The sequence below is a fragment of the Anomaloglossus baeobatrachus genome, chromosome 2 (assembly GCF_048569485.1).
Source record: "Anomaloglossus baeobatrachus isolate aAnoBae1 chromosome 2, aAnoBae1.hap1, whole genome shotgun sequence".
Taxonomy (NCBI): domain Eukaryota; kingdom Metazoa; phylum Chordata; class Amphibia; order Anura; family Aromobatidae; genus Anomaloglossus; species Anomaloglossus baeobatrachus.
Genome location: NC_134354.1, coordinates 654,297,442 through 654,318,371, shown reverse-complemented (window position 1 = coordinate 654,318,371; position 20,930 = coordinate 654,297,442). Strand labels below are relative to the sequence as shown.

The 20,930-nt window shown below is 48.2% G+C and overlaps 1 protein-coding gene across 2 annotated transcripts in view; it reads left to right on the top strand.

The window, feature by feature from the left end:
- Positions 1-20,930, top strand: part of LOC142290490 (retinol dehydrogenase 16-like) — a 118,432-nt gene that overhangs the window by 51,638 nt on the left and 45,864 nt on the right. For both annotated transcript variants that reach the window (XM_075334451.1, XM_075334450.1), the window contains one exon: positions 16,860-17,184. In XM_075334451.1, coding sequence (XP_075190566.1) covers positions 16,872-17,184 — 313 coding nt within the window. In that variant the 5' untranslated portion in view covers positions 16,860-16,871. The remainder of the gene's footprint in view (positions 1-16,859; positions 17,185-20,930) is intronic.

The following is a 20,930-nucleotide window of genomic DNA, read 5'->3' as shown; positions in this document are numbered from 1 at the left end:
GTGTGACAGTGAGAGGAGTCGAGTTCTATAGAGAGAGCTGACAAGAGGTGTAGAGGAGCAGAGCTGTCAGGGACCCGGGTAGGAGCCTGGGCCCCTTGGAAACGTTAGGCAGGTAGACGGTGGTGGCCGCCTGCAGGAGTACCGGTACAGCAACCGGCAGAACCGTAGGGACGGGGCCAGGGTTGGATCCCGCTGGCCCTGAACCGGGGAGTCAACCGTGTACCGGAGCACCAGAAACCGGGTACTCAGACCCCGTCCTAGCTTAGAAGCCACTGAGTTTAGGCAAATTGACTGATTGCTGGCTGGATGGGTTCACGGGTTCATCCACACCCAAAGTCCCGAAAGAAGGTAAAAGCCCACCGAGACCGGGTGAGCGCCACCGCCAAGGGCCAAACACCTGACGGGCCAGCATCTGCGGGCAGCTGAGGGCTCCTCCAGCAGCTCAACGCCGGGTTGCGGGCTACTACTGCTCAGGCAGGGGAGCCGAACAAACCACAACCAGAGGTGCACGGGAGAGGGGCCACCATCAACCTCACAGGGGACACGAGCAGCCGGCTGCGGGGCCCGACCATACCCGAACTTTGGTTTACCAGTGACTCTGAGTGTGAATTAATTGTGAGTACACCAGTGCCATCCGGGCACGACACTGCACCGCAGCACGGCATCCAGCACCCCGACAACAACACCAGCGCTCCAGTATCTCCAGCGGCCCCCCTTTCCCCCCCCATCGGGCCCCGGGACACGCCGCCCCTACCCACGGAGGGGCTAACATCTAGGCTGCAGCCGCAACACCGATCCCGGATGAGCCCGCCTTCACTCCAGCTGCAGCGGGGGTGCATCCCGTCACCACGACCTGTGGGTGGCGTCTCGACCCGTTGGACGACAGCGCGGCCCTCCCCGGCTGCACGCCTTGTCCCACCACCACCACCACCACCCCACTGCCTCTCCCCTTAACAGAGCGACGTGGCCCCCGGTCTGGAGGCTCTCGTGCCACCGACAACCCGAGCCCGGATCCCGAGCAGCTCGGCCCGAGCAGCGGAGAAGCGGCCGGGCCCCTCTCAGGGCGGTACACACGCATGTGGGGTGCCTGCATGTGTGCCATCTTATGCAAAGTGCCATTGTTGCTAAGTGCTGGGCAGTTATTTCAATGGCAGTTAGTCAGGGCAGGAGGCAGATAAACTACTCTTTGACACCTTCTGTTCCAACCATGTACATTATTTCTATCCTCACCATCCTATGTGCTTTTACTGTCCACTTTCACTGCCTCATCCCCCCTCCATTACCACTCATCCACATCAGCCCATCTCTCCACCCCTCTCCTATGTACGGCTCCCAGGCTCTTTTCACCTATCTGAATCCATCATGCTCCAGGGTCTTGCAGAAAAAGCCATGCCACAAGTCCAAAAACCATCTGATCTTTCTCCGACTTCTTCCAGGTGATATTTCTCCTAATTCCGGTCCACCCCATGCTAACTTTACCCCCTCCATCACCTCCCATAGAAACCCTGATAATCTTATTAACATTAGTTGTACACCCTCCCTTTCCTCTTTTAATTGTGCTCTCTGGAATCAACGGTCTGTATGTAACAAGCTTCCTTCCATCCACAACTACTTTCTTAATAGCTCTCTTAACCTGCTAGCCCTCACAGAAACCTGGATTCAGGATTCTGACACTACTTCCCCTGCAGAAATTTCTCACGGTGGTTTACACTTTTCCCATTCACCAAGACCTGAAAACAGACATGGTGGTGGAGTCGGCTTACTCCTTTCCCCACAATGTACTTTCCAGGTCATCCCCCCAGCTCCATCACTCTCATTCCCATCCTTTGAGTTCCACACCATCAGGCTCTTCCATCCCCTCTCCCTCAGAGTAGCTGTCATATACCGTCCACCAGACTCACCCACCCAGTTCCTTGACCACTTTTCAGCCTGGCTGCTGCACTTCATGTCCTCAGAATTACCAACCCTCATCCTAGGGGACTTTAACATACCCATGAACAGCCCCTCCTCCCCATCTGCATCCCAGCTTCTATCTCTCACCACCTCCCTTGGCCTCTCACAGCTCTCATCCTCTGAGATACATGAAGATGATAACACCCTTGACCTGGTCTTTATCCGCCTCTGCTCAATCTCTCACTTTGACAACTCACCTCTTCCCCTCTTTGACCACAACATTCTCTCCTTCAAGCTCACAATCCCTTGTCCACCCCAGCACACTCCCACCTATCACACATTCAGATACCAACAGGCCATTGACTCTCAGACCCTTACAGACTCTTTACACTCATCACTGTCCTCTATCTCCTCACTTTCCTGTCTTGATCTGGTTGTGAAGCACCCTCAGAAGTACCCTAGACCAAGCAGCACCCCTCACCCTCAGAATCGCCAAACACAGAGTAAAACAGCCTTGGCTCACAGCCCAAACTCAATTTCTCCAGCAATGCTCTAGGAGTGCAGAACGCCTATGGAGGAAAACCCGCACACCAGAAAACGTCATCCACTACAAGTTCATCTTAAGGACCTACAACTCTTCCCTTCATCTCGCCAAACAGACCTACTTCACCACCTTTATTTCCTCACTATCCAACAATCCAAAAAAGCTCTTTGACATCTTTCACTCCCTCCTCGGTCCCAAAGTACAGACCCCCATCATAGACATTCATGCTGATGACCTGGCCTCGTATTTTACAGAGAAAACAGAAAACATCCACTGAAAGATCAGCTCCCAGCCACCAAGCGTTGTGAATCCCATCCCTCCCCATATCCCATCCAGCTAACTTTCCACATTTGACCCAGTCACAGAGGAGGAAGTCTCCAGGTTCCTCTCTTCTTCTCGTCCTACCACTTGCCCTACTAATCCCTTTCCCTCACACCTACTCCAGTCCCTCTCTCCGGTTGTCACCACTCAACTAACTAAAATCTTCAATCTCTCTCTCTCTTCTGGTATCTTCCCCTCCTCCCTCAAAAACTCTATCATTACTCCATTATTAAAAAAATCTTCCCTTGATCCATCCTGCACAAGCAACTACAGACCAGTCTCCAATCTCCCCTTCATCTCCAAACTCTTGGAGCGCCTGGTCTACTCTTGCCTCACCTGCTACCTTTCCACTCACTCTCTTCTAGATCCTTCACAGTCTCGCTTCCGCGCTTTACACTCAACAAAAACTGATCTTGTCAAAGTGACCAATGACCCGTTGACAGCAAAACGTAACGGTGACCACTCTCTGCTCATCCTTCTTGACCTCTCTGCCGCCTTCGACACTGTTGACCACCATCTCCTTCTCTCTATGCTCCATTCTGTTGGCCTAAAGAACACTGTGCTTTCCTGGCTCTCTTCCTATCTTTCTGGCCGTTCATTCAGTGTATCATTTGCTGACTCCATATCTTCTCCTCTTCCTCTCACTGTTGGGGTCCCTCAAGGTTCAGTCCTTGGCCCTCTTCTTTTCTCCATCTACACTGCCCCAATTGGAATGACCATCAGCAGATTTGGCTTTCAGTACCATCTTTATGCTCATGACACACAGCTATACACCTCATCCCCTGAGCTCACCACCACTGTACTACAGAACACAAGTGATTGCCTGACTGCAGTTTGCAATGTCATGTCTAGAGTTGAGCGCAGTTCGCGGTTCGAGGTTCTCCAGTTCGCGGTTCGAGTGATTTTTGGGGGTGTTCTAGATAGAGCTAGAACTCGAGCTTTTTGCTAAAGCTCGATAGTTCTAGATACGTTCGAGAACGGTTCTAGCAGCAAAAAGCAGGGCTTTTTACAGCTACAGTGTGCAGGAGCCATCGCTGGCAGCCAGCCAGAAGCTGGTAACCAAGATAAACATCGGGTATCCAAGCAAAGCGCTTTGGTTAGTAACCCGATGTTTATCCTAGTTACATGCAGGAAGCCCACACTTCCCCACTCAGCTCACTCCGCCCCCTCCTGCACGTGGCATGTACACATACATACATACACACACACACACGTCCCCAGCCATGCAGTCCACGACACTGACGTCCTCCTGTCACTCTGCACACATGGTCCCGCTCGGCTTACCTGCGGTGATGAAGTCCTGACCTCAGCGCTGTCACTGTCCTCCATGGCCGCCGCTTGTCACATCACCTTCTCTCGCTTCCGACCCGAGACTGACTAGCGGTGACGTCACGGGCCTCTCGCGATACTTGGCTGTGAAGGCGGCGGTCATTGAACTCAGTGACAGGTGCTGTCGGCAGTGCAGGAGATCAGCGCAGGTAATGTACCTCGCTGACAGCAGCACTTGTCATGCCCTGCAGTGACCTGGGCTGACCCATTGATATTAGCTCAGGTCACTGCACTGCTCTCCCAGCCAATGGGGAACATCCTGCTCTTTATTGACTGGGACAGTGTGGATCGTCATGGCAACCCCTTGGATTACACCAGACCTGGATTTGTTTTTCTTTCTAATAAATTGGTTAAAGAGGGAATGTATTGGGGAGTATTTTTTCAAATAAAAATGTGTTTGTCGTCTATTTTTTTTATTACTGACTGGGTTGGTGATGTCGGGTATCTGATAGACGCCTGACCTCACCAACCCCAGGGCTTGATGCCAGGTGACATTACACATCTGGTATTAACCCCATATATTACCCCGTTTGCCACCGCACCAGGGCGCGGGATGAGCTGGGGCGAAGCACCAGGATTGGCACATCTAATGGATGCACCACTTCTGGGGCAGCTGCGGCCTGCTATTTTTAGGCTGGGGAGAGTCCAATAACCATGGACCTCCCTAGTCTGAGAATATCAGACCACAGCTGTCTGCTTTACCTTGGCTGGTGATCCAATTTTGGGGGGACCCCTACGTGTTTTTTTTTTTTTAATTATTTATTTAATTTAAAATAACAGCGTGGGGTGCCCTCAGTTTTGGATTACCAGCCGAGGTGAGGTTGCCAGCTGTGGTCTGCAGGCTGCAGCCGTCTGCTTTACCCTAGCTGGCTACAAAAATAGGGGGAACCCTACGTCATTTTTTTTTTTCATTTTTTTGGCTAAATACAAAGCTAAGCACCCCTTAGTGCCACATGAAAGGCACCAAAGGGTGCAAAATTACAAAATGCAGGAGAGTGGGACATTATGTGTCTTTCTGCCATTATAATGACAGAAAAGACTGATATGAAGTGCACAAGCACAAGAAAATCACCAAAGCGCTCTACGCTGTGAAAAGCAGTAGAAAATGGCACTGGAGTGAACATGTGACCGCCTCATGTAGGATGAAGCTATGGATCCTGGGTAAATGTATGCATTTACCCTCCTTCAGTTTTTTTGCAGTACACAAAACGGACTGTTTTTTGCAGACCGCAAAAATGGATCGGTCGTGTTAATGTAGCCTTATTCTGATCTGCCGTTTATAAACAGCAGGCAGAAATAAGTGAATAACGCCCCCCGGCGTCAGAAAATCTCCGGGGTTTCAGGGCTAGCTGAGACCCTGGAGATCATGATTCAGGACGGTTTTTCCGGTCCCCGCTCACGTGATCACAAGTATACACCGTACACCGATGATCACGTTACAGTAAATGACAGCGCCGGTAAAAAATTATTTATCTCCCATCTGGCATGAACAAACATGATAAATCTCCTCCCCGGTCCCCTCCGGTCCCGCGGTGTCGCCAAAGTGCCCCCCCTGATGCCCTCCCAGAAATCCAAGATGGCCGCGTGCACAGCAGCGCTCCGGCCGCATTCACCCTACTCCTCTGATTTCTGTCGCATGTGCCATGACACATGCGACAGAAAACTCCTCCCCAGGCCCTGCCAGGTCACCCCCTATAACCCCACCGGTGTTCCCCGGTGCCCCACGGTACCTGTGCAGCGTTGATCCCCCCACGGCCCTCTCCTTCACAATAGACGCTGCCGCATGCACAGAGCGGCTGTCAGCTCAGCTTCCTGTGTTCAGACACAGTGAGTGGTGGTTATGCATATGTAAGCTAAATGGGCGGCACGGTGGCTCAGTGGTTAGCACGGCAGTCTTGCAGCGCTGAGGTCCTGGGTTCAATTCTCACCAAGGACACCATCTGCAAGGAGTTTGTATGTTCTCCCCGTGTTTGCGTGGGTTTCCTCCGGGTACTCCGGTTTCCTCCCACACTCCAAAGACATACAGCGCTATGGAATTAATAACGGCTATATAAATGAATAAATTATTATTATTACTGCAATGCCCTGCTCATGAGGTAAGGAACATAATTGACCAGGAGAGCTATATACTACATTTCCAAATGGAGGGATTTGCTTTTATAGTTTCCCTGCTGAACGACTACCAAACATGAGAGTCTGTTATACGCCACAAGAAAACACATCTAAATAGCGAGCTCTGTTGTTAAGTATTCATTCAGCTGGATAACTGGACTTAAAGGGGTATTCCATCTCCAAGATCCTATCCCCAATATATAGTAGGTGGAATAGCAATAATATCAGCAAATACTAATATTTGGAAATGTAGAATAGTTCTCCTGATTAGGCATGCCCTTACCTCATGAGCAGGGCATTGCAGCTTTGGTAGCAACCGTTACGACATGGACTCTGCTGCTGTGGACCCGGGGAGAGTGAGTGCAGATTCATTGCACCCACACTCCTCACATGAAGGGTCCGCACTCCTAGAAAATGGGGGATACGTTCCCTGAGTGTCTCCCCCCATATTCTAGATGGTCCAGAGTCGTCGTGGGACCCCTTTATTTTTTTTCTTACAATAAATTAGTGAAAGAGGAAATGTTTTGGGGACTGTTTTTTCAAATAAATTTCTTTTGTCGATTTTTTTTTTTGTTAGTACTGACAGTTTATGATGTTGGGTATCTAATAGACGCCATGACATCACAAAATGCTGGGCTTGATCTCAGGTGACTTTACAGCTAGTATCAACCCGATTTATTACCCCGTTTGCCACTGCACCAGGGCACGGGATGAGCTGGGGTGAAGCGCCAGGATTGGCGCATCTAGTGCATGCGCCACGTCTGGGGTGCCTGCGGCCTGCTATTTTTAGGCTGTGAAGGCCCAATAACTATGGACCTTCCCACCCTGAGAATACCAGACCACAGCTGTCCGCTTTACCTTGGCTGGTGATCCAATTTGGGGGGGACCCTACTTTTATTGTGTAATTATTAATATTTATAAAATAATTATAAAAAAAGAGCCTGAGGGGACCTCCACATTGGATCCCCAACCACGGTAAAGCTGCCAGCTGTGGTTTTCAGGCTACAGCCGTCTGCTTTACCCTAGCTGGCTATCAAAAATGGGGGGACCCAACGTCATTTTTTTTTTAACTATTTTTTAAATAGAAAAAATTAATGGGCTTCCCTGTATTTTGATTGCCAACCAAGGTAACGGCAGGCAGAAGTGGGTGGCAACCCATAGCTGTCTGCTTTATCTGTGCTGAGAATCAAAAATACCGCGGAGCGCTACGTCATTTTTTTTAAAGATTTATTTTTACAGCACTGTGATGTCCAGCAATCAAAATACAGGGAAGCCCATTTTGTTTTTAGTTATTTAAATAAATAATTAAAAAAAATATATATGGGCTCCCGCTGCATTTTTTATATTGCTAGCTAAGGGTAATCCAAGCAGCTACTGGCTGCTAACCCCCACTGCTTGGTGTTACCTTCACTGGCAATGGAAAATCCAGGGAAGCATTTTTTATTTTTTTTGCCAAAAAACTACAAAAAAAGGACGTCAGCTTCGCCATATTTTTGTATGCTAGCCAGGTATAGCAGGCAGGTGCTGGAAGAGTTGGATACAGCGCCAGAAGATGGCGCTTCTATGAAAATGCCATTTTCTGAGGCGGCTGCAGACTGCAATTCGCAGCAGTGGGGCCCAGAAAGCTCAGGGCAACCTGTGCTGAGGATTCCAATCCCCAGCTGCCTAGTTGTACCTGGCTGGACACAAAAATGGAGCGAAGCCTACGTCATTTGTTTTCTAATTATTTCATGAAATTCATGAATTAATAAAAAAAGGGCTTCCCTTTATTTTTGGTTCCCAGCCGGGTACAAATAGGCAACTGGGGGTTGGGGGCAGCCGTACCTGCCTGCTGTACCTGGCTAGCATACAAAAATATGGCGAAGCCCACATAATTTTTTCAGGGGGCAAAAAACTTCTGCATACAGTCCTGGATGGAGTATGCTGAGCCTTGTAGTTCTGCAGCTGCTGTCTGTCTGTATGGAGAAGAGCAGACAGCAGCTGCAGAACTTCAAGGCTCAGCATACTCCATCCAGGACTGTATGCAGAAGTTTTTTGCCCACCAAAAAAATGACGTGGGCTTCGCCATATTTTTGTATGCTAGCCAGGTACAGCAGGCAGCCACGGGCTGCCTCCAACCCCCAGTTGCCTATTTGTACCCGGCTGGGAACCAAAAATATAGGGAAGCCCGTTTTTTTTAATTATTTCACTTATTTCATGAAATAATTAAAAAACAAATGACGTGGGCTTTGCCCCATTTTTGTGTCCAGCCAGGTACAACTAGGCAGCTGGGGATTGGAATCCGCAGCACAGGTTAGCCCGAGGTTTCTGGACGCCTCTGCTGCGAATTTCAGTCCGCAGCCGTCCCACAAAATGGCGCTCTCATAGAAGCGCCATCATCTGGCGCTGTATCCAACTCTTCCAACAGCCCTGGAGCCGGGTGGCTTGTTGGGTAATCATGAGTTAATACTGGCTTTGTTTTACTAGCCAGTATTAAGCCAGAGATTCTTAATGTCAGGCACGTTTGACCCGGCCATTAAGAATCTCCAATAAAGGGTTAAAAAAAAGACACCACACAGAGAAAAAATACTTTAATAGAAATAAATACACAGACACATTAGAGACTCCATCTTTATTACCCCCTGTCAGCCCTCCACGATCCATGGTCTTCTGTCTTTCTCGTTCAACAAATGCAGCTCTGCTACATCACTGCTGCATGGGGGAAGACGCTGCTTCCCGTGGAGCCTTCACTCCGTGAAGGCTGCACGGGAAGCAGCGTGCAGCCTTCACTCCGTGAGAGATCAGTGCTGCTAGCGGTAACAGCGGTAACGCTGACAGACGCGTTACCATAGCAACGGTGCTCCCGGAGCCGCGGTTAGCTGTGACGTCACCGCTAACTGCGTTGCTATGGCAACGGTGATCTCCGTTAATGACCGGCTGTGTCAGTCGGTCCCTAACGGAACGGGGAGTCGACCGTGTGCTAGAGCATGTCGCCGGTACACGGCGATACACAAATGTGCACCGTGTACCGGAGAGATGCACTCGCAGGTCCTACATGACGCGTCATAGTCATGTGACCAGTCTGTAGCCAATGAGATAATAGCCACGTGACTGGTCACATGGCTATTTTTATGTCACGATAGGTCCTGCATCACTGCTGGCAGTGCTGGTCACCGGGAGGATTCAGCGATCATCGGATGGAATAGCGGCAGGAGACAGAGTGCAGGAGGGATCGCAGGGACCGGTAAGTGTTATGGCAATGTTTATTAACTGTATGTGTACATTTATAATGCATTTTTATGTGTTTGTGATTGCCTCCCATTATATCCTATAGGTTCGAGTTTGGTTCGTCGAACGTTCGACGAACCGAACTCGAACGAGATCTCCGTTCGGCGAACCGAACTCGAGCCGAACCACGGCCGGTTCGCTCATCTCTAGTCATGTCTGCTCTCTATCTGAAACTTAACCTTTCCAAAACTGAACTTCTTCTTTTCCCTCCGTCTTCCAACCTTCCTAAACCTGACATCTCCCTCTCTGTGTGTGTCACAACGATAAGTCCTAGGCAGCAAGCCCGCTGTCTGGGCGTTATACTTGACATTGATCTCTCCTTCACCTCCCACATACAATCTCTTGCCCGCTCCTGCCGCTTGCACCTCAAGAACATCTCTAGAATCCGACCCTTTCTCACAATGGAAACGACAAAAACCCTCACCGTGGCCCTGATCCACTCTCGTCTTGACTACTGTAACTCCCTATTAATTGGCCTCCCCCTATCTAGACTCTCTCCTCTACAGTCCATTCTTAATCCAGCAGCCAGGGTCACCTACCTGGTTAACCGCTACTCAGATGCCTCTGCTCTGTGCCAGTCATTGCACTGGCTGCCCATATATCACAGGATCCAATTCAAACTGCTTGTTCTCACCCTCAAAGCTCTCCGCAGTTCGACAACCTCCTACATCTCCATCCTCCTCTCTGTCTATCACCCCACCCGTTCTCTTCGCTCTGCAAAAGAATTTTGACTAACATCCACACTAATTCGAACCTCCCACTCCCGGATCCAAGACTTCTTCCGAGCTGCACCAATCCTCTGGAACACTCTACCCCAAGAAGTTAGGACGAATCACAACTTACTCAGCTTCAGACGCACCCTAAAAACGCATCTTTTTAGGGCGGCCTATCACACTCCCTAATCAAATCCAATTCACATAGTCCCTCTACAACTCCTCACAACGTAACCCCACGTCAAAATCCATGGCACCCAAATGCACCTCAAGGTTCTGGCCAATTAGTCCAGGAAGCCATTATGTATCCCCCATTTCCTTGAGATGGCTGGATTGTCATTGTAAATAAGCACTTGTACCCTGACCCCCCCCCCCCATCTCATTGTAGATTGTAAGCTCTCACAAGCAGGGTTGTCTTTTTTCTCTCTAAATATTGTATTTTCTATAACTGTTACTTATTTGTATATGATCCTCCTGCATTGTAAAGCGCTCTGGAATATGTTGGCGCTATAGAAATAAAGATTATTATTATATTTTCTAATTGCATTGAAAGGTTTATTGTACTATATCTTGATGGTATTCTATTTTTTTTTTTGCCTGATCTAGATTTACACTAGGGTTGTCGCGCCCAGGGATATTGGGTACTCTGTTCCGGGCAGTGTCTCTCTTGGGAATGTCACGGTGGTGGCCGCTACCCACTTCCGTGCCCTGGGCCCTTTTTATAATGGGGATATTTACAGGGGACTGTTGAATAAAGTTTATACGTGACGCCACTTGCGGTGTTGCGGCTAAGTGTAGGAAGCCGCCATTGCAGAATGTCTCTACTGGGGCTGGTGGTATCAGAAGCTAGTATGGTAGTTCCTCCGCAAGTAGGGTTTTGCCCCAGCGGGTGTATGGTGCAGTGGGCGTTGGAAGAAGGAAGTCCAGACAGGTATTCAGTGCAACTGGTTTACTCACTTGAGATGTTAACTGGTTGCCCGAGGCCGGCTGGTTTCGCCTCTAGGTCCCCTTCGTCCCAGTGCCAGTCTGGTTCTCTGATACCTTCCTCCCCTGCACCTGTCTCTGTTATGTGGGTCCCCATGGTATGGAACACTGGGGGTCCCCGTTCTGTGGTTTGTCCACTTTTGTCCGCCGGACGGTAGCATGAACCCTGTGGGGTTGGAGTCTCTGGTCTTGTCCACGGTTCTCCCTTTACTACTGAGTCTTCAGATTATTTAGGGTCAGCAAGGTCCATGATGGTCTCCTTTACTGTGCAGGTGTTAACAGGTCAGCTTGAAGCTCTTTCCTGTCCTAGGGTCCTGTACCCCGTCGGTGCGTAGTTCCAGGAGTACTCCACCGTACTCCACCAGCAACCACTTCTCCTCGGTACCAGGTCACCATCAACCCGAGTCAGGATGTTGCTCAGTCACACCTTCACACTTCAGTGTCAACTTTAGACTGACTACTGTCTTCCTGACTACTCTCCACAGTCTGCCCCTTCCACCTGGTCAACTAGTGGACTGGAGTGGCTCCACCTCTAGGCGGCCATCCATTGGTCCCACCCTAGCTGGGTACCATTGTATGGGGGAATTTTGGGGAAAACTGGGATTACCTGGGTTCTTGGTGTTACCGGCACTAGGGTTCTGGGTCCCTAAGGGGGTAGGCCCTGCATCCTGGTGGGAATGCAGAACCTTGTAGCAACCTGATGGGTTCAGGGGCGCTACATGAACATGTTGGTTTAGTTTTAGAAAGTCTTAGAGAAAATTTGTTGTTTGATAGACTGGAGAAATGTATTTCTGTGCAAGAAATATTGGTTCCTAGGGTTTGTTGAATCATCTGAAGGGTTTAAGATGGATCCTGCGAAAATACAGGCCATAATTGATTGAGTTTTAACCTCATAACCTTAAAGCATTGCAACAGTTTCTAAATTTTCCAATTACTACTGCAAATTTATCAGGAGCTGTCACTACACAGCTGATATAATTTCCAACTATCATTACCCTAATTGACACCACACCAAGGCCATCGGATAAGTGAAGTGCCAGAATTGGCTCATCTACTGTGATGCGCCACTTCAGGGGTGGCTGTGGGCTGGCATTTTTAGGCTGGAAAGGGACCAATAGCCATGAACCTCCCCAACCTGATAATATCAGCTCCCAGCTGTCTGCTTTACCTTTGCTGTTGATCATGAATGTGGGGACCTACATTGTTTACTTCTTTTAATTATTTATTTGGTTAAAATCTGTACGATCTATCTATTCGCTATCTGTCATTTATCCATCTTTGCACATCTTTAATACATAAAAACATTAATTTCAGTGCCATGAATTTTTTCAAACGGATATCACATGAACGGCACACATGTACACACGGATGGCACACGGATAGCACATGGATAACAAACTCGGATGGTCACATAGATGGACAAAATGGAACATAGTCTAAAAGTACTTTCATTGTTAACTCCAGCATGATTATGTACCTTTTGCTTCATAACCACAAAACAATTAAAAAGGGAGCTTGTCACGATTGTCTCCCTGTTTTTAGAGACTAGTGACAGTTTTAGGACTGGAGCCTCTCATCTCCATTTAGGTCTCTACATTTAAATGTTGTTTCATTTCTTTTGGTTCTGAAACAGTTAATGTCATTATTGCTGCTAGCAGCTTTCCAGTAGTGCAGCTCAGCTGCAGCTACACTGTAGCCAAGACCCTTTGGTTTAAGTAGCTAGGTTTCCCAGAAATCTTTGTTTATTATACAAAACAATTTGTATTGCGGCCGCCTTGGTGAAAGGAGCTTCTGTGGATTTGTCCTGATATATTTTCTCCATTTTGGTGGTTTAACCCTGTTTGTCTCTCCTACTCCCTTGTCTTATTAGTACAGCGGTGGATCCGCAGAGGTTCCCAACTCCAGTCCTCAAGGCACACCAACAGTGCAGGTTTTCAGGATCTCCTTAGTTTTGCACAGGTGGTAATTTAATCACCTGCACTGGTGATGATTCCAACCCCTGTGCAATACTAAGGCAATCCTGAAAACCTGTACTTTTTTGTGTGCCTTGAGGACTGGAGTTGGGAACCTCTGAACCTCACTGGCCTTTCACTAGTCAGTGCATGAATAGGGTTTGCCAGGGTCGCAAGGTGCTGCTTGGCGACAGTTGCAGAGACTGTATAGGGACTGACTAGGAGAGTAGGGACAGCTACAGGTCAGGATAGGAGGTGTTCCATCTACCGTCTTACTAGCGTCAGCGCCCACCATTGTAATTGTCTTTCTGGTATCCCCCCCTTGTTTGTGGTGTTGTGGTTGTGTGTTTTTCATTGGGTGTCAGACATCAGTTGGTCTGAACGCACTTGCCATGCTTGTAGCATGACAGAATTGCGGTCAATTGAAAACCACACCAATTTTCACAGTAACCCAAATTTTTAGCCACAGCACAGATGCACCTTGTTCGTGTGGTGTTCACAACATGGCAATTGTGCTTTGGCGTTTAGCGTTTTTATGACTATGATTCTGTCAAGTTCGGACAGTGTGGCCAGATTGCCCATTACAGTCTGTAATCGTACTGGAAAATATGGATGTGGGAATACAGCCTTAGGCTATGTGCGCACGTGTGCGTAATTCATGCAGTTACGCTGCGATCTGTAGCGCAGCATAACTGCATGCATCCTGCGTCCCCTGTATAATCTATGGAGATTGTGCAGGGGCCGTGCGCACGTGGCGTTTTAGAGCGCAGCGCTTCGGCTGCTGCCCGAAGCGCGCATTCTAATAAGTGACATGTCACTTCCTTCCTGCGCTTTGCCTTCAGCCCCTGCTCTGTCTATGGGAGGAGCTGCAGTCAGAGCGCATGGAATCGGGGTTTTTTTTTTTTCACTACGGACTTTTCTGCAGCGATTTGAAGCGCACGTGTGCTGTTCAGATCGCTGCAGAAATTTCTGCAGTGACATTACGCACCGTGCGCACATAGCCTTATACTAACAGCTTGTACATCTTCACATTTGTTTAATTTTGTTAAGAGGTGCTAGTCAAGTTTTCTTTTTTGCAGCATACAATTGAAAGCCTCAGTAGTTGTTTTAAGCACCCCTCCAATCAGTGTAAGCTCTCATTTAGATGTCAGTTGCTCACGTAGAGTTCTATTTGTGTTTTCCACGGATATATCTTTTACATAAAATAATCTATGGATATGTTGTCATCTCAATTTTATGATGTGCAGTAAGCTCCGGCCTGGACATGTCCAAAAGTCCTGGCATAACATGAAAGAGCTGGAGATGTGGCACACTTTTCTTTCCACCATTGTGTGCCACATCTCCAAGACGTCTGGTCACATCCAGGCCCTGGAGGTCACTGCATTTCATAAGGATGTGATCTTGACATTGTTACCACATGACGTGCAGTGATCTCCATGTTTTTAATGCGGCTGTAAGTCCTGGTCTATACTGAAAAGGTTGGAGATGGGTCGCGTGATGGGGGAAAGAAGAGGACTGGTTAGTGGACAGCAAATAGCGGGATCTCCGCCATGGTCAGCAGTGTGGTGAGTATTAGTTTCTTTCCCGGCTCTGTTACAACTTACATACATATTCAGGTTATGAACAAAGCTACAGAACTTATCTAGTTCATAATCTGGGTACTGCTTGTTCTGCCGTCATAGTATCTTGCACTTGTTCATACTTAATTTATTCAATCACTTAAGCAAGCATTGTTGACCTTAGGGAGATCAACATATCCACTGCGGAGACACCATCACGTGTTTCTCAACGCAGTGATTCTAGAGCATTGCCCCCTGGGAAGTATGCAAGTAAGAAAGCCGCGGAGACACCATCACGTGTTTCTCAACGCTGGCAGGAAACTAGCCAGGTCTTTCACCGGGAAGGAACAACCACGGGAAGGGCAGTCTCCAGTCAAGGAGACCACCTATACCAAACATGGTATCCATCCACAGACAGCCGTTTCGGGGTATTTGCCCCTCATCAGTGTGGAGTAGGAATCTGGCTAGTGGGGGCAATGCCTAGTAAAAGACTACTTTAACAAGCATTGTTGACCTTAGGGAGATCAACATATCCACTGCGGAGACACCATCACGTGTTTCTCAACGCAGTGATTCTAGAGCATTGCCCCCTGGGAAGTATGCAAATAAGAAAGCCGCGGAGACACCATCACGTGTTTCTCAACGCTGGCAGGAAACTAGCCAGGTCTTTCACCGGGAAGGAACAACCACGGGAAGGGCAGTCTCCAGTCAAGGAGACCACCTATACCAAACATGGTATCCATCCACAGACAGCCGTTTCGGGGTATTTGCCCCTCATCAGTGTGGAGTAGGAATCTGGCTAGTGGGGGCAATGCCTAGTAAAAGACTACTTAAGCAAGCATTGTTGACCTTAGGGAGATCAACATATCCACTGTGGAGACACCATCACGTGTTTCTCAACGCAGTGATTCTAGAGCATTGCCCCCTGGGAAGTATGCAAATAAGAAAGCCGCGGAGACACCATCACGTGTTTCTCAACGCTGGCAGGAAACTAGCCAGGTCTTTCACCGGGAAGGAACAATCACGGGAAGGGCAGTCTCCAGTCAAGGAGACCACCTATACCAAACATGGTATCCATCCACAGACAACCGTTTCAGGGTATTTGCCCCTCATCAGTGTGGAGTAGGAATCTGGCTATTTATTTAATTTAATTATTTAATTAGCCAGATTCCTACTCCACACTGATGAGGGGCAAATACCCCGAAACGGCTGTCTGTGGATGGATACCATGTTTGGTATAGGTGGTCTCCTTGACTGGAGACTGCCCTTCCCGTGGTTGTTCCTTCCCGGTGAAAGACCTGGCTAATTTCCTGCCAGCATTGAGAAACACGTGATGGTGTCTCCGCGGCTTTCTTATTTGCATACTTCCCAGGGGGCAATGCTCTAGAATCACTGCGTTGAGAAACACGTGATGGTGTCTCCGCAGTGGATATGTTGATCTCCCTAAGGTCAACAATGCTTGCTTAAGTAGTCTTTTACTAGGCATTGCCCACACTAGCCAGATTCCTACTCCACACTGATGAGGGGCAAATACCCCGAAACGGCTGTCTGTGGATGGATACCATGTTTGGTATAGGTGGTCTCCTTGACTGGAGACTGCCCTTCCCGTGGTTGTTCCTTCCCGGTGAAAGACCTGGCTAGTTTCCTGCCAGCGTTGAGAAACACGTGATGGTGTCTCCGCGGCTTTCTTATTTGCATACTTCCCAGGGGGCAATGCTCTAGAATCACTGCGTTGAGAAACACGTGATGGTGTCTCCGCAGTGGATATGTTGATCTCCCTAAGGTCAACAATGCTTGTTTAAGTAGTCTTTTACTAGGCATTGCCCCCACTAGCCAGATTCCTACTCCACACTGATGAGGGGCAAATACCCTGAAACGGCTGTCTGTGGATGGATACCATGTTTGGTATAGGTGGTCTCCTTGACTGGAGACTGCCCTTCCCGTGGTTGTTCCTTCCCGGTGAAAGACCTGGCTAGTTTCCTGCCAGCGTTGAGAAACACGTGATGGTGTCTCCGCGGCTTTCTTATTTGCATAATTTATTCAATCAGTCATATTTGTTTTTCGTAGTCCCCCTTTAAGTGCTGTCTCAAAGAAAAAAAAGGTACATTTGTATATTTGCATAGTTCATTCATACATTGTTTTATACTAAAGTTGAAATGTTTAATTCCGCTTTGTTTTGCCATAGGACCTCGCCACCATGTGGCTCCTTTTGTTTGCACTCCTGAGTCTGATCTTCCTATACAGACGATACAGATATAGTCTGATCCTGGAGAATCTCACAGACAAATACGTTTTCATCACTGGATGTGATTCTGGATTTGGAAATCTGCTGGCAAAACAGTTGGACAAGCGTGGGATGAAGGTTTTGGCAGCTTGTCTGACGAATAAGGGGGCAGAGGAGCTAAAGAAGGAGACATCAACCAGACTGCAGACAATACTTTTAGATGTCACCGATAGTCAAAGTGTCAGCGCTGCAGCAGAGTGGGTACATGATATTGTCCAAGATAAAGGTAGGTTATATGAATAGACAGATAACTGTTTGCATTTCACATGAAAATATGTAATTATTTCTGTTTTAACAGGCATCACAAGTGTTCTTAGTATTGAAACATAACCCATCCCTGCCATGGGATTTTTACTATAACTTAGTGTATTGTACATCTAATGAGAGTAGCCACACAGGACCCAGTAAGTGTCCAGTTGCAACATGTAGTCATGTTAAGTGGGGGGCTGTGGTGGGGTTTCTGTCTAGCCACTTAAATATCTTGGTCATCTAATGGGTTACACTTATATAAATCAGATTTCGCACCAATTGCTGTATTTGGATACAGCTGTACAACACAGTTGACACCTGCTATCTATGGAGCAGGCTCATCTGTTGACTGTGATGCATACATCTGGACCAAGAATCTCAACAGTTGGGTATATGAATAGTTGGCTTGATTGATCAATCCTTTAGATAAAAATCTGCTCTTAATTACTTATACATTTTTTACACACCAACAATCTATACCACTTAAGAACATTGCGCCACATGAAGCAGTATATATTTTTTTTAATACTTAACAAGAAATATGCATCTTGCAATTCTGAGAGCAAATGGTACCAAAGCATATTCAAAGAATGCTAAATATGGTCCAAGATAAAATGTACATGTGCTACCTTTAAAGGGCTAACCAAACAGGTTGCCGGGACGGCACGTGAAGAAGGGAGATAGAGGCATACTTCAAGCACACCAAACTTAACTAGAAATATTATACATTTTATTATTTTCTCACCATGATGGACAAATGCAGGTTAAAAGTTACAGCCTCAAACCCAATTGAATTTGGCAATTTTTTAGAAGCCTTATCATGCAGTCCCCAAGTCTCTGTCTTAGGCTTCATTCACAAATCTTTGTTTTTTTATATCCTTGAAAAACAGACCGTTTAAAATAGACACATATAATGCAGTGGTGCTAACCGTCTTCCCCTGGACCCAAATGACCAATACAAAAAATGCATACTTCATGCACATATATATCCATTTGTAGGAGGGTGGCCAGAAGAAGACACCTCTTTCCATTGCCCCAGAGCATCTGCACACTAGTATTACCAGTTGACGGGGAATCAGTGCAGCCAGGAATCGATTCTTATGGAGTATGTTTCCTTGAGGGAAGAGTTAAAAAGGGAGAACGAGTCAGGTGACAACTGTGGCACACTTACAAAATATAAATTGCTTGGCCGGCAACGAGAAGGTAGAGTTGGCAACAAGATTACCAAGGTAGCAGGCATGTGCACGGCAGGTCAGACCTGTGTACTATGTGGTGGAATTATCTGGAATTTTGCTGAACCCAGGGGAATAAGAAGACTGCATAATGTTGCCACAGGAATCTGAAGACCACATATCTTTGCCAGAGGAACCTGAAGACTGAATACCGTTGCATGAGGAATCCGATGACCGAATACCGTCACCAGAGCATTCCAAAGACCGAACAGCAAATATCGGCACCAGAAGAGGATCAGACTACGCAGTCAAACACTGAAAATTGGACATTGAGTTCCAGACAAGAGACTGAAAAGCTAACCTTTATTCCGGAGTAGCATCCAAGTGAACCGGGCCTTATTTCCCGCCTTGATGTATGGTACTGAGAGAGAAAATGGCTAACTACTAAAGTTAACTGTGTAGTGCATTTAAAAATAACAGAGCCATGTTTAGTGAACCGCTAATGTTGACAGATTTATGAAGTTATAAGTTGAATTGTTTAATGACATATTGTGACTATAAGGAAAGGCGACACACACTCTCCCTTGATGGAATGACTGGGATTGGGTAATTTGTTCATAATGACATTCAGTGATTGCATGGACCGGATCAGTCGAATGAAACTGTGAAAAGAGCTAACTGTAATTTGATTTGGCTGCTTTGAACTTCTGTATGGCTTACCCATCCCACCTCCATCTCCCTGTCCCCACCTAATAATAATCTGTTGTAGTAACCAATGGGTAGTCTTTATTGTATATTGCATTTCTAGCCTCAATATTATACATTGTCCGTCATTTATACACTGTAACTAGACTATTGTCTGTCACTGGCCAGACAGGTGTTAGGACCAGGTGGACGGGCAGACCCAGGAGGTGGATCCACTGGGCCGAACTCCTTGATGATGGTAAGGGGTCCGGTAGCTGGAGCACTACAAGTAGCAGAACAGTCCGTGCACAAATGGAGAAGTCCCTGGGACCACGGAGTCACTGACGGTAGTCCGGGTGACGGAGCTCAGGTTCGGAAGCCGAGATGATGTCAGGCGGAGTCCGGAACCTTTGGAGCGAGATGACGGGTCACCGCAGGGATCAGAGATGGCATGGACTGTCAGGATGGCAGATGGACAGCGTTCGGGTTTCGGGATTCGGCAGGACCGGATGGCGAGGCAGGATCGGCTCTAGAAGAGAGAGAGGTGAGTATCTCACAAGAACACCAGGAGACCTGACTCAATGGGACGGAGGGCTGAAGTCCGTAAACGACATGGAAGGGAGAGCTGGAGGAGGACTCACTGATGTGGTGGTTATGGGAGAATTCAGCCCAAGGAAGAAGCGTGGACCAGTCGTTGTGATGGGCGTTGACATAGTGACGTAAGAAGGAGGTCAAGATTTGATTGACCCTTTCCACTTGGCCATTAGACTGAGGATGGTAAGCAGAAGAAAAGTCCAGAGTCACTCCCAGATGTTTGCAGAGAGCCCTCCAGAAGCGGGAGGTGAACTGAGTTCCTCTGTCGGACACGATGTGTGACGGAAAGCCATGCAAGCGGAAGATGTGATGTATATAGGCGTCCGCGAGTTCCTGAGCAGAGGGCAGTCCAGCCATAGGGACGAAATGAGCCATTTTGGAGAACCGATCCACCACGACCCATATGACAGTGTGTCCGGAGGACAATGGCAAGTCCGTAATGAAGTCCATCGCTATGTGTTGCCACGGAACTGAGGGTATAGGCAGAGGCAGAAGACGGCCATATGGCAGGTGTTTGGGCGTCTTGTTCCTAGCACAAGAGGAGCAGGCAGAGACAAAAGCAGCGACGTCCGTGCGAAGGGATGGCCACCAGTAGTGACGTACAATCGTACTCCATGTTCTCTTCTGACCAGCATGACCGGCTGTTTTCGAGGCATGGCCCCAGTGTAACACTTTTTGCCTGTCGGTCTCAGAGACATAGGTCTTCCCGGGCGGTATCTGGGCCAGGGTGACAGGGGCCACCGGAATGATTTTACTAGGACAGATGATGGGTTGGGATGTCTCCTCCTCCTGCTCCATGGGCATGAATGACCTGGACAAGGCATCAGCGCGTACATTCTTGTCCGCGGGTCGGAAATGGAGCTGGAAATCGAACCTGGCAAAGAATAAGGACCACCTGGCTTGCCGTGGGTTCAGTCGCTGAGCGGACCGCAGGTATTCCAGGTTCTTGTGGTCCGTGTAAATGATAACGGGGTACACTGCTCCTTCCAGAAGGTAGCGCCATTCCTCCAGAGCTAGTTTGACTGCCAATAGCTCTCGGTCACCGATGGTGTAGTTGCGTTCAGGCGCTGAGAAGCTCTTGGAGAAGAAACCGCAAGTCACCATCTTCCCGGAGGAGGACTTCTGCATGAGCACTGCTCCGGCTCCCGAGGAGGAGGCATCCACCTCCAAGGTGAACTGTCGGTTTAACTCCGGACGGTGGAGTACAGGAGAGGAGGCAAATGCCCGCTTCAGAGAGCCAAACGCGGCGTCGGCCGCAGGTGACCAGTCCTTT